We start from the raw sequence: 14,879 nt of genomic DNA on the forward strand, positions 1-14,879 counted from the left end.
AAGTAAATTAAGGAACAACATTGAGAAGACAAACTGCAATCATTCTTTGCAGTCTCAGTAGCAAAAATACCCAAGGTCACAACGCACACACAACCACACGTGCACAAACACACACGCAGACACATTCGCTGCCCATTCAGTAGCATTACAGCCTACGGGTGAAAAGCAGGCGAGAAAATATTGACACTTTCAGCAGAAGAGTTGTAGAGCACTCCAGGGGAGACAGAGAGCGGGAGGACCGTTTATTTGAGAGAGAAGAAAAGGAAGATAGTGGAATAAAGGGAATGCTGGAGAGAAAATGTCCATGAGGAAAGAGCAGGGAGCAGGGGGGTAGAAACTGAGATGAAAAAGAGAAAGAGTTGTGCAAAGGGAGGCCAACCAGGGAGTCGTGAGCTTAAAGTAGTGAAGAGGTTGTCTCTACCAACCACAAACCACAACATGAACACTTCTATTTACAGCACCTTTTCAGTAATGATTGTTTTAACACAATAGTGAAACAAATTTTTAGGCAAGGAACTGTTTCACTAATTCCTGATACTATACACAAATTATAGTACACATGCACACACACAGATGCATAAAACACACAAACACCCACATAGTCATACAAACCCTAGCTCTGACACATACACACAAAGCAGCTTTAGTCAAGCGATGGATGACATCACTTCCCGGATGGGGTCACATCAATTGAAAAACACACAGTACACCTCAACCCACTGGCGAACTCCTTGTCAAATCTCAATTACAGCTCTGTTTGATGTCTGCTGTGTGTGTGTGTTGTCTTTGACTGGAACACAATCAGTCTTGTCATAAATGTTATTGAAAGTAAACACAATCGGCAGTTGTTTGACCGGTCGGAATGGTTTCTAGCTTAACGAGTAACAACACAGTAATACAATAAAAATATTATATTGTAGTTGGAACACACCTTTAAAAGTGGACCTCTGTCAGCCTCCATTAGAATAGAAGACAACCCAGGAGAGGGATACAGTAATGAGGCCGGTAGTTAGCTAAGTGCCACACAGGACCAGATTAGGCCTGGGGACCATGCCACACTCACAGGCAGGCCCTCTACAGAGAGGACAGGTGACCCTGACAGGAGCAGTCCTCGTTGGGCTTTGGAAGCTGTGATGTGGTTGCAGAATTGTAACTGCACCAGGTATTCTCAAGGTCTATGGATCTGGGCTTCACTGCAGATGGCTTTGTGGAGACATGGTGCTGCTGGGTGCCTTCTGTGTGCTGGGGAGAGGAGAGGGCCAGGTGGCCAGGTGGAGAAGGCTTGGGGGGAGGGAGGAGGCAGGCATTGGGGGGGACTTATCCTTCCACCCCCTCTTCCAATATCCTCTCTCTGAGGGACAAGGTGAGCAGACATTTAGAAACATGCCCTGGAGGGGTATCTGTCCTCCACAAGCGTGCGCATGCACATGCACAGACACTCACACATGCACAGACTCACACCACACTCACACACACAGATTTTGCCTCTAGGCTTCTCTGCTGTTTCATCTCAATTCAATACCACATACCCCCCTAATGCCCAGCCCTCTCTAAGCTACGTACCCAAACAACCCTTTAAGTCCTTGATCTTGACAAACCTTGTAAAATATGCCGTGCCCTCCAGCTCTCCCTCCCTCCATCTCCCACATCACATCTCCTCTTTCCCTACCTTATACGACCAGACCAGATCTCTCCATCTAACCTTTCTAGAATTCTAGTAAACAGGGAGGAAACTGTTTGTGTGTGCACTTGTGTGAGTGTATGCTAGCATACTCACAATACAACACATACTGTACACACACACACATACATAAACACACACGCATACACTCAGAACTACAGATGACCGGAGAGAGATCCATCAATCAATTAATCAGCTGGAGACACATTGTAATTACTCCCACAGGCCAGGCAGCAGCTGCATAGCAGAGGGCTATTAGGAGAGCTGTACTGTGGCCTGGTACAGCCCTCAGCCTCTCTACCACACAGCCCTACACTGGGGACCCTTACTACAGACACACTGATAACAAAAGGTTCAGGTATCTACTAGTAACACAAGCAACAGTAAACCCCTTACAGCACCACCTTCGTGGTAACAATGTAACCGTGAGTCCGTTAGTCCAGTCAAATCCCAAAAGTTACACAATCAGAGGTAAGCATTGATCCATTTCCTTTGCAATCAGATATAGCACAAGCACATTAAATTATGGTGACTAGTTCTTCCTACTCTGATAGAAGTACTCTGTCCTGTGTTTGATGATGTGACTGCTAATGTTAGCCAAATCCCCCCTGCAGAAACAGGTGTAGGAAAAGCCTTGTATCCTCCTGCCAAAAATACAGCAGCAGGAGTCACACAGCTTAGACAAGCACCTGACATAACACCACTAATTTCACCGACAGAAAGAGAAAGAGAGGGAGAGGGAGACAGAAAGAGACATAAATAAAGAATGAGAGCCAGACAGTAAAGAGAGACAGAGACATAAATATATATATATATATATATATATAAGAGAGAGAGAGAGAGAGAGAGAGAGAGAGAGAGAGAGAGGGGGAGAGGGAGAGAGACTGCCAGGAAGAGAGTCAAGTGGAGCAGGTATGAGAGGGACCCCAGGTGTCATCAGCAGGTAGCAGGACCAGAGCAGGGCTTACCTTGGAGTCCTGTCGGCGTAGACTGAAGCGCTGCACCATCCTGACTTCAACACTCAGCACTGTCGTTTCTCGTCCCAGTACACACACACTCACATACACACCCGAGCATCTAACACACTCTCAGACACACATGTTAACCTCCTCTCCTAAGCATCTAAAGATCACATAAACACACACACCCAAGAACAGTGTTTTCTGTTCCAAATAGCCCATCTATTCCATACTGGTTCATGTACTGAGCAAATCCAAGTAACGAGAGAGAGAGGATAGAAGGAGAGGGAGGGCTTAGAGAGAGACAGCAAGAGAGAGAGGGAGGTCAGACAGACGGACAGACAGACGGACATATATAAAGAGTGCTCAGCTGTGCTGCCCTCTACTCACACCCAGCATGGTTCCCAGCTCTCGCACTCTCTCTCTCTCTTACGCTCTGTCTTTCATGCACGCACACTCCCAATCACCCTTTCAACACCCTAGCAGCACATGGCAGACAGATCCCCTCCACAGACGCACACGCAGACGGCTTCACGAGACAGACAGGGGTGAGCAGCGCTGACCTGGACACACAGACACATCTCCACACAGACTCCTCTCAGCACGCGCACAGAGACACGCCACGCACCCCTCTCCTCGGCTCTCTGACACGCACGTCTAGGACACGGCAAGGTTGCCTCATGCTTCCTGTCAGTCAGCTGTGGCTGGGGAGGGGAGGGGGAGGGGCCAGCAGACTGTCTGTACCGCCCCTCTCCTGGGAGGCTGGGACTGTGGGAGGGGGACAGAGAGGGGCAGAAAGAGAGAGAAGGGGTAAGAGGGGGAGAGAGAAGAAAGAGTAAGACAAGGAGATAGAGAGAGTGAAAGAGAGAGAAATGGAGGAGGGTAAGGGGCTGACAGTGCATAAGAGGGTGGGTAGAAATGGACTCAGAGAGGGGGAGAGGGGGAGGGGAGAATGGAAAGACAGTCATTTAGGAAAGATGAGCGAAGAGGATATCTAAGGCGTGGCTACATCACGCTTTTTAAATGCAACCTCAGCAATACTGTACACTGACATTTACACCTCGCATACAAATACACATATACCTAAACATAGCCAATATACTGTATACGTATATATAAACACTCACACAAACATATAATGTACTCTTAAACACTGGCTACACAGACAGACACACACACACACACACAGACTGATGGGGTTCAGACCATGCTGGGCCACCACCCAACATCCAGCAGGAGGCTGTAACCCCTGGCACACACCAACCACAGGAGGCGACACTCAGCCAAGGTCGTCTACACTGTTACCATGGAAACTGTACCGGGGCGTCGCTCCAGACAGCTCACTGTGTGCTTCGAGGTTGCCACGGCTACTGCTCAGATGACCTGAATGACATTGAACTGTTGGCTGAGACAGGGTTTAGAGGCAGCGAACTAGGAGTAGGTACTGATACAGGGGACTGGGAGTAGGCTGTGAGACAGGGTTTAGAGTCAGGGGATGTTATCCAGAGCAGACTGGAGAGAAATAACACTATCTTCTCCATGTCCATCATCCCTGTCTGCCTGACTACAGAGCCAGGTCTCTTAGTTGAGCTGGGGGACTCTCACTCTCTCTCACAGTGTTAAAAATTACACTGTATGCACACAGGTTAACTTCCAGAATGGACATCTATAGCTATACACAAGACAGTAGGCTTGGTTATTAGTAACGAGACCGTTGCCTGAACCAATGCTTCACATCTGTTTCTGTTACCGCAGATGATCCAATACTGCCACCTGGTGGTTAGACCAAACAGCCCAACAAGACAAACGTTTTATTGTCCGCATACACACACAACAGGCCTATTCTTGCCTTGCACACCAGTATAGTCTGTATGTGTATGTGTGTGTATGTGTATGTGGTCTTAGTAAACCAAGAAAACGCTTGACATTTCCTTGCACCACACAACTTCAAGTGTGTTTTTCTAGGGGAATTTAGGGGATTTTGAGTTAGGGTTAGCATTTGTGTCAGGGTTAGAATTACAGGGAGAAGGGGGGAGGGGTGACAGCACAGTCTGGTACAGATGTCCAACACATATGGACCTCTCAGAGCATCTGTCTCACCAATGGCAAGACAATATCTCCTTCAGTCATGACATAACCAGCACTGACTGACTTTTCTCAACATTGCACAAACACACACACACACAGACACACAAACACAGACACACAAGCACATCTACACCAACTCCAGAAACACAATGACCTCTTGATCATAAAAGTACAGTCAGTTTCTACAAAGAGGCATTCTATTGTCAGATGATCCTTTTACAGACAAATACTTTAGGACAGTGTTAATTGTCTTTCTCCAGTGGATAATTTGATATTTTGTTGTATAAATAGCTCACCTGAACAGACATGTAAATTGCTATGGTATGGCCTGTGAGACAATCTAATATTGCTTGTAACAGAGCAATTACATGGGGACAAACCACTGAGTAGAAACAAGGGGGTGACTTGTTTAGCCAGATGGACACCTCCAGATGAATTTAGAATAATGTCTGTCTGTCTTAGAAACACAGGCATGCATGCAAAGAGCATTTGTGCGTATTTGTGTGTGTGTGTCAACTCTGAGCCTGGATTAAGACTGCTTCTGCTCAGGGGCATTAGAGGATGGGAACGTTGTAACACAAAATATAAACCACACACCTACACAAAAGGGAGTCAGATGGCTGAGTGGTTAGGGAATCGGGCTAGTAATCAGAAGGTTGCTAGTTCGATTCATGGCTATGCCAACCAAATGACGTTGTGTCCTTGGGCAAGGCACTTCACCCTACTTGCCTCGGGGGAATGTCCCTGTACTTACTGTAAGTCGTCTGCTAAAATGACTAAATGTAAAAGGACACACACGGTGAAAACCTGCCATAGGTGCCACAAAACCCTCAGAGACAGAATCTCAACTTAACATATTAGAGAGATTGGACAGCGCAAATGTTAACAAGACACACCAAACTCCAAACAGGCTGCATCCCTCACCCGCTCTGTCTCCTCGGTGGACTGGTACCCTGGCGACAGCAGCACGTCTCCGGGGGCGTAGCCAGGACTGGGGCTGCTGGGCGTGGGGTCCGTGGTGGAGGACGATCGAGGGCGGCTGACGTGCTGGGAAGGATCGTGGGTCTGGCGGCGATGGAGGGTCTGGGGGCTTCCTCTACTGAGGGGGTCCCGGTCTCCACTCCCTGTCCCGGCACCTGACCCAGACCCCGACCCGGCCCCCCCTGAGCCCTTAATGAGCCGGCTCTGCAGGCTGGTCCCTCTCCTCATCATGCCCGCTGGGGCCGAGCCAGGACCAGCTAGGGGGGGAACCACAGTAGATGAGGGGAGGTCAGATTCAGGACAGGGTGCCGGGGGTGGAGGGGTGTCCTCAGTGGGGTACCGAGACGCACCGCCCACTGACACCTCTGATGAGGAGGAGGAGGAGGAGGAAGGGGCGGAGGTGGTGTTGGAGCGAGACAGGGACAGGCGTCTGCGCTGCTGCTGGAACAACTGTTTGAGCCCCTGGCCCAGAACTCCCATGCTCTCCTTGGCATTCTCAGTGACCTTGGAGAGGGCATGGTGGCCTGAGGGGGAGGAGCCCCTTCTGGAGCCAGAGGCCCCACCCCCTGGAAGCCTGTCCCTGCCCTCCAGCTGCATACAGGCCTGCAGCACTGGCACAGAGAGGGAGGGGCTCAGGCAGGGAGGGTCTGGATGGCGCAGCAGGAGGTAATCTACTGTCTCTATCTGGCAGGCAGGTACAGGGTGAGAGAAGAAGAAGAGATGAGCAGAGCAGGAAGGAGTGGAGTAGAGTAGAGTAGAGCACAGTAGAGTAAAGTAGAGTATAGTCAAGTACAGTAGAGCAGAGTAGAGTGAAGTAGGGAAAAGTATGGTAGGTTACAGCAGAATAGAGTAGGGTAAAAGAGAATAGAGTAGTCTACAGTCAAGTAGAGTATAGCACAGTATAGTACAGTGCAGATAAGTTGAGGTGATGGTCTGAGGGTGGGTTGAGAACAGCTCAGCCGCCGTGGGGTTCCATTAGGGGGCATGCATCAGCCAAGCAGCACTGTAAGTCATGCTGGTCTACCACAGAGAGAGAAAGGAAATGGATTATGACTGGAAGAGAACCAGAGACTAACCAGAGGAAGCACTGGAGAGCACACACACACCGGGGCACAGACCAGATGGCTGGAAGTCGTAAAGACACAGAGACAGACAGACTGAGAGACTGAGAGACAGACACACATACAGAGATAATGAGACAATATGTGGAAAAACCCACCTACCATCAGCCCAACAATGTCTAGCCTGCGTCAGTGTCTTGGGTCACCTGCAGACAGAGAGAGAAACAGAGAGAGAAAGAGAGAGAGGGAAGGCCAGTCAATATCATGATCAAACTCAAACACTCTGGTTCAAGGATCAACGATCCCTTAGTTCTGTTTCATCTCTGACCTTGTCTACATACGACACATGTGGCTAATGACTAGTGAGTGAGCTGTTAACACGTGAGAGTGCGTGTGGTTTATGTGTGTTCCTGTGGCCCCTAGTGGTTGGTAATTACAGGTCATGTTCCTGAAGACCAACTTCAGCACTATCTGATGTCTAAGGGTCTGTTTCCCCACAAACAACAACACAGGCTCAACACTGCTAACCCCAAGTCCCCGCATGTTAGCAGGAAACCCTCCCAGTTTCCTAGCAGACAGTGTGACAGCAGTGAAGGCTCTGCTTCAGTGAGACGCAGACTGTCACTCGCCCTCGACGACAGATGACTGCTCTCATGGCTTTTTTTCCAGTAAAAGCAGCAGTCGCTACGACTTCTACTGCATATTCAGAAGAATCCACACCTACACACACATACACCCTTGCACCCGAGCACACTTACATGTGCACACACACACACACACTCCAAGAATTGCATGCATAGTCACATACACACACTTAGGAATGCAATCTACACAATTGCAGCTGGGATGACTATGACCCCGGTTACTGCTAACACAATCAGCTGTTCAGGTTCACAATGGGCCCAGAGAGAGGAGGGAGCAGGGAGCAGCAACACAGCACAGAGCCCACTCTGTCACCGCCACTGAGGGGCACACACACACACACAGATACACACACACACAGATACCCACAAAGTTGTGCACACAGATACACACACAGATGCGCACCAACACAAAACAAAGAAGCAGGACAGAGGAGTCCTGCTGCTTACTATCCTCTAGCTCGATTATAAAGACCTTAGTCAGATAACATTAAATAATAATCTATCTGGATATTTGATACTTTATGTCCTTCCTAATGTGTAAAAGTACGTATGACACAAGATGACAGATCTAGAATACATCAAAATAACACCTCAAGAAGTCCTAAACACCTACTGTATGAATGGTATGGCAGAGTGGATGGACCTCTGTTCTATTAGAAGTTCATTAAAAGTGGAGAACTAAAGTCAGACTATAATACACATCTGGTTGTCCACAATATCCAGTATCCAGGAACTGTAATCAGGCAGCTTGGCACTGTCTGCCTGAGAGACAACAGGTGTTTAACAGGTTGATTCTCATTGGCAGCCAGTCACCTGCTGGCTCAGGTCACTGTTTAGGTACAACACACATATTCAGGACAGGGGAAGAAAGCCCCTGGCATCTATTATTACAGTGGTGACGACACACTCTGAACCTTCCCCTACACTCAGATGGGGAAGGTGAAAATGAAAACATGCATGCACAGAGAGAAAGAGATGAAGAGAGAGAGAGAGAGAGAGCGAGAGAGAGAGAGAGAGAGAGAGAGAGAGAGAGAGAGAGAGCGAGAGAGAGAGAGAGAGAGAGAGAGAGAGAGAGAGAGAGAGAGAGAGAGAGAGAGCGAGAGAGAGAGAGAGAGAGAGAGAGAGAAAGATAAGTTTAGCACCTTCAATTGAGCTTGATTGATTGTTATGGAATTTGTTTTGGAATACTGGAGTGGAACGTTTGCTCTATTTTTAATCCTGTCCTGAACTTAGTCATGGCTCTGTTCCTGTTCCTGGTCCTGTTCCTGGTCCTGTCCCCAAAGCTGCCATCATCCACAAGCTGATCCCAGCCCAGCCCAGTGGGTTGGGCGCTTTGTTGATTGACTATGGTTTTATATTCACACTAAATCCTCTTTCAGCAGTCTTTAGAGGACAAAGCCCTATTGTCAGAGAGATTGTGTGTGTGCTTTTATATGTGTGTGTGTGTGCGTGTGGCGGGGGGGGGGGGGGGGGGGGGGGAGTATTAGTGTCATTTTATGAGGACAAGGCTTGGATTTCCACCTAGGTGAGGTCATCAAAATCAAAATACAAGCAACAGATGGGCCTATGACTCTTGTCTGCTCTGCTTAGTCCTGTCCTCCACAATGGCACAGGTCCTTATGCATGAAATACATCCACATTGTGTTGTGATATTTACGTAACATATCACTTTGTTCTATCTCACAATACTGACTTACCATATCCTAAACATCCCCCACATTCCATTGAAATATAAGACATTTACACAAGCATGTAGGTCCGCAAGTGAACACACATGCTTAGCTGGATCAAAGCTTGGGCTCTCTGACGATGGCACCCACATTCAGTCCTGCACAGAGATATCATTATTAGAAGCCAGCAGGTGTCCAGGCCTGCGTCACTGTCAGCAGCCATAATGAATCAGCGTGTTGCCTAAAAAACACTGCAGCCTTGTTAAAGGTGAATGCAACGGCCGAGAGGACAACAGCCCTTCTGGAACCCTGTTCCTCACACCAACACCAGCTCAGTTTACACACTGCCAGGGAGCAGGAAGGCAGGCAGGCAGGCAGGCAGACATGCAGAAAACACAGACAGACAATCAGACAGTCAGACAGGCAAGCAGGCAGGTAGGCAAGCAGGCTGGCAGGAAAGCAAGCAAACATGCAGGAAAGCAAGCAGGCAGGCATCCAGGCAGGAAAGCAAGCAGGCAGGCATCCAGGCAGGAAAGCAAGCAGGCAGGCGGCCAGGCAGGAAGGCAAGCAGGCAGACAGGATGAGGTGCTAAGCACCAATCCATTATCATTGATGAACCAGGACAGCGGGATAAAGCTCACCATTCCTATCACCATGGAGAGGACACCAGACCTGTAGCTACAGGACAGACTCAGGCTCACATCGGTGTGTTGTTTCAGACCAAACAGATCTCCTCCAAACATATGTTGTGAGGGGCATGCTCAGTGGATACAGAAACATGTTCCACGAAGCCTTTGGCCTTTGACGTTGTTGAGCATGTACATTAGAAGCAGTCCAAACATGACAATGGCAGTGTGAACAAGGCCACCCAGTGTTGTGTTCCAGAAGAGCTGTGGAGCTGACGTGGAACACAGTGCTCTTTGTTTCCTCAGAGCCACACACCGGCCTATCTCCTCTCTTTGTGCTCTGTCTCTTTCACTCACAGACACACATCAATAAGAGGGGAATTAGGCCAGAGAGTTCTGGCAGGATAGAGTGTGTGTGTGTGTGTGTGTGTGTATGTGTGTGTGTGTGAGAGAGAGATAGAGTTTGTGTGCCCTCTCTGACCTATGGATAATGGGGCACATCTCATCCTGCAGCCCCATGACAACATAGGAAACAGGAGCAATCGTTATTGTATCTGTACGTGTGTCTGTGTGGGTATGTGAGGATGACACAGAGGAAGGGGGAGGAAGAGTTACACCATGCTCTGTACATGTTTGGTTACACGTCTGCACTGAGTATAAGGTAGGGAGTCAGGTGGCTGAGCGGTGAGGGAGTCGGGCTAGTAATCTGAAGGTTGCCAGTTCGATTCCCGGCCGAGTCAAATGATGTTGTGTCCTTGGGCAAGGCACTTCACCCTACTTGCCTCGGGGGGAATGTCCCTGTACTTACTGTAAGTCGCTCGTCTGCTAAATGACTAAATGTAAATGTAAATGTAAGGTGAAAACTGACAGGAGAATAACAGGTGGCCGGATGACTGACATGTAAATCCCCAACCATCCTTTTTCCAGAAGATAACAAAAAAAAGATAAACCCTAAAGACAATCAGACAGTGAGGCAGAGAGACAACCACACAACACAACAGAGGCAATGATGCCTCTTTGTACTTAATTAGTAAATGTATTTATTTATTAGTTATATCTTCAGTGAAGTCATTTTGAGCATTCATTAAAAACCCTACATACTGCATCCATCAGTGGGAGTCTAGTTACTGTAAATATATACAGTGTTGAGCTTGACAGAAGACAGGCTGAGTCAGCAGAAGTGAGGAGCAGCATTGTGAAACCAAGCAGTGTTTAATGTTCTGATCTGTGTTGAGGGTCAGGGCTGAGCACTGGAGGAAAGCCTGACTCTTTTCCAGGGGCTGTGTTCTTTAAGGAACACCTCAGCATCGCTGTTGAATGCTGCAGTGACTATGTATTTTTACGGATGGGTTAAGTAACAACAATGCAGCGAGCTAAAGATGTTAGTGTCTGGCCTTCCTGACACACCATCACAGTGCAGGCTAGAGGCAGAAAGGAGTATGAACAACAGCCTTCTCACGTGGTTGCCAACAGACAGCACAGGATTAATCCTAATGCCAGGCAAGGAGTCTAGAAGAAAATGGGGTGTGTTGGTGTGTGTGCGTGCGTGCATGTGTGTGTGTTTATGGGCAAATCATCAAACAGAGTGTCCCTGGAGAGGGGTCAGAGAATGCCCCTCCAGTTAGAACAGTGACATGGACAAATGACCACAAGACTGTCCTTTACTGTGGCAGCAGCCACAGTAACAGGTGAGTTCAACTTTCACCCCCACCAGCACACAGACATAAATATCCCTATCATCATCTATCCAAATAACCCTCAGTGGAGTTCCAAATCACATGCAGACACCAGACACCTGCAGTGTGTATCAGCACGTCCAAGTTCAGCCTCTGGACCAGGGGGCTCATACTGCAGAGCAGGTCAAACACTGTGGGGTCACAAGCTCCTCCTCACGCTCTGTCCTAAGCTGACTGACCCCCATGGCCACTCTTCATATAACTGGCTGGATGAGGACATAGAGCCCCCCCTGTCCTGTAAGAGACAGTGTTGTGGTCAGGCTCAGCACCCTAAATCAAGAAGAACAATCGGGCCTAGCTCCCTTCTGAAAATGTATTTACTGTCAGCCAAAGGGAACCAAGCTGGAGAAGGCTGGTTTGCCTGGAGTCTACGGCATGCTAAAATTAGCCGCGCTAAGACACCTCTGCTGCTATGTAGCCTTTCCAGACCGCAAAAGCAATGATAAGGTGTGTGGAAGAAAGAGAGTACATTTAGTCATTTAGCAGACACTCTTATCCAGAGCGACTTACAGTAAGTACAGGGACATTCCCCCGAGGCAAGTAGGGTGAAGTGCCTTGCCCAAGGACACAACGTCAGTTGGCATGACCGGGAATCGAACTGGCAACCTTTGGATTACTAGCCCGATTCCCTCACCGCTCAGCCAACTGACTCCAAATGGAGTAAGTGAGAGAGATAGAGAGAGAGATAGAGAGAGAGAGGCATAGAAAGAGGGAATGTGTGTGAGAGAGAAAGAGAGAGAAAATGGAGAAAGGCAAATAAGAGCAAAGCTCAGTCCTTTCACTGTGCCAAACCACTTAGACCAGAAAGACACATTAAACTGGACAGAATCGTCTGATCAATGACCCAAAAGCTCTTTACGAAAGTAGCACACACAGTGATAAAACTCTGACAATGCTACTAACACTGGCAATTTGCTATTACAGCACAATTTGTGGTAATCATTTTATTTACTTCATATCAAAACTACATAATGACACAGTTTGTCCAACACCTCCTTCCCAGTCAGTCTTCAAGTGAAACCTCAGTGAAAGAAGACCTCCTTGTCCAAGCTCAGTAAGCTACAGTGACTCCTCAAACAACAGCATAACAACCTTGTAGTCAGAATGACTCACTTATGCAAGCAAAACACAGAAGGTTGATATCTGATTTGCTAAATTACAGAAGTCTGTTGGACAGAAACTCACTCTATAAGGACAATCACTGTATAATAACACCATTAATCACAAAGTCAATATTGACATGATGATGGGCTATCTCCAGTCAACATGACCTGTGAAGAGGAACTGTGTGCCGGCGGTCAATAAATGAGCCTTTCTGACTGCCAGAGTAGAGTGTGACATGCAGGAACAGACCCAGCATGACTCTCCCTGAACGCTGCATGTGAAACAGCTAAACAGCACCCAGCCAGCCATCTGAGGCTGCGTGCTGCACACACAGCAGCAGAGGCCATGGTCAGATCAGATCAGCGCAGCTAAGACGGCAAGGCGCAGACACGGAAAACACATGCATACACGTTACACACACATTTATACACTCACACACACAGGCAGAAACTGTGAGCAGCCCGCGGGTCCCTAACAGGGCAGGCAGGCACAAAGTAAGAGATCAGAGGGAGCGGGGGAAGAGGGGGGAGGAGGGGGGAGAAGGGGCCAGCGTCATCGTGGTGGCCTGACCAGCACAGTGAGACATGAATGGCTGTGTCTGAAGCACCCTGAAGGGGCAGCCACGCTTTCAGCCACTTACTAGTGTGTCAGACAGATAGTGGCATGCAGTAGTTATCATGTCCACCCCTTCTACGGCTGTGTGTGTCTGTTGGTGTGTGCGTGTGTGTGTGTTTGTGTGTGTGTGTGCGTGTGTGTGCGTGTGTGTGTGTGGGTGTTTGACAGGAAGAACGAAAACAAGAGATAAAGAGAGAGGAAGATATAGAGAAGCAAGACAGTAGCAGAAAGGACGAGTACAGTAGAAGGATCCAAGCTAATGTTCAGTCCACACTCATAAAGTCCTTTTCTTTCATGATAGCAGAGCAGAGCAAGAACAGCTGCATCCAGCCCACAGGTATTTAACAAAAGACTGAGAAGAAAAGAGAACAGCACCTGCTGTCTGTCCATATTTTGCTACAAGAAACAGACATGCCACACTGGAGAAGAGAGCTGGCATATTCTGTCAACCAAATGCTCTACAAATATCTAAACCATGCTCCTTGACACCACAGCTTACCACACACAACACATCTGAAGATAGTGAACTACTTACATCACCACACAAAGGTGTGGCGATGGTGGTTTGGCATTATTGATAAATCGCAAAATAATAATACAAGGTCATTTTAATAACAGGATATTAACATATGAATAATACATTTTATTTTTATATATTTAAACCTCAGTAAATTATGTAATATAGTTTACTTACATTGTATTTAATATCTATAATTGTAGATATATCATGTGACAAAGAACACTGTCCTGTCACGCACTTTCAAATTTACATAAACATTCAGACTACTCTGGACCACGTCGAGGATAACTGTATGGTAGGATACCTTCTTTATAGCGAGACTATATTGGAGGAGAAGATAGCTACATTACTAATGTAGCGTGTTTTTCATGTGAAATGGAACATTTTAATAAACTCATGCTATACTGTTGGCTATTAGAAAATGTCATTCAGATACATGTTGACAGCGCTGCAAGTTCTTTTACGTTGTGCCATAGGCTACAGCCTATCCCTACTGTGGACTTTCACTGGTTTTGCAATATATATCAACAGTGAGTGCTCAACTGAAAACGACTATTCAAAAGAACAGCAAATAGTTCTGTTCGACCTCTACCATTCGCATAACAGTAAAAAGAATACAACTTTTGCTAAGAAATAACACTTACATGAGCAACGTGAAAACTATACTGCCGACAGTCGTCCACCCCTCTTCTGAAAGTCGCTTACCCTCCCTCTCCCACGCTGGCGTCGGAACGCAGAACGAATCTCGTACTGTATAGGTTGACACTGCAGGACCATACCATTAGGGATGATTAGGGGTGTTCGGCACAATAGGCAAGTCGTCAGACATAACTAGGCAGAAATAAAAAGTTTCGTTAGTCATCGTAGATATTACAAATATTTAGTCATGACCACAATGAAAGTTACGATGTAACACATGATGATCAATGAATTAGTTGTATTTGAATAGTTATATTATGCATGTCGTCCTGACAATTTTTCAGAACAGCTCATCAATGGGTGCTAGTCACCAGATAATAATGCTAAAACCAAAGGCCTTCTGTTGTGTTTTGCAAGACAATTCAACTTGTACTGGAAACACGAACTAAGATACGTGCTGCATACTTAATGACAAGTTTTTTTATTGTTCCATTACTGTAAGAATTGGACAACAAATTATACTTCTAACTGCAGCTATACTGCTCAATTACCTGC

At 47.3% G+C, this 14,879-nt stretch overlaps 1 protein-coding gene across 3 annotated transcripts in view; it reads right to left on the reverse strand.

The window, feature by feature from the left end:
* Positions 1-14,366, reverse strand: part of tmcc1a (transmembrane and coiled-coil domain family 1a) — a 33,804-nt gene extending 19,438 nt beyond the window's left edge. The window contains exons 1-3 of one of the 3 annotated variants that reach the window (XM_067240047.1): positions 14,330-14,366; positions 6,933-6,976; positions 5,653-5,966 (exon numbers count right to left, since the gene is read on the reverse strand). In XM_067240047.1, the coding sequence (XP_067096148.1) occupies positions 5,653-5,940 (288 nt within the window). In that variant the 5' untranslated portion in view covers positions 5,941-5,966; positions 6,933-6,976; positions 14,330-14,366. Of the gene's footprint in view, positions 1-2,649; positions 3,186-5,652; positions 6,269-6,932; positions 6,977-14,329 lie in introns of those variants that run through there. The other 2 variants (XM_067240046.1, XM_067240049.1) reach the window with 2 other exon arrangements.
* Positions 14,367-14,879: the final 513 nt, after the last annotated feature.

Source organism: Osmerus mordax, chromosome 7, assembly GCF_038355195.1.
Source record: "Osmerus mordax isolate fOsmMor3 chromosome 7, fOsmMor3.pri, whole genome shotgun sequence".
NCBI lineage: Eukaryota > Metazoa > Chordata > Actinopteri > Osmeriformes > Osmeridae > Osmerus > Osmerus mordax.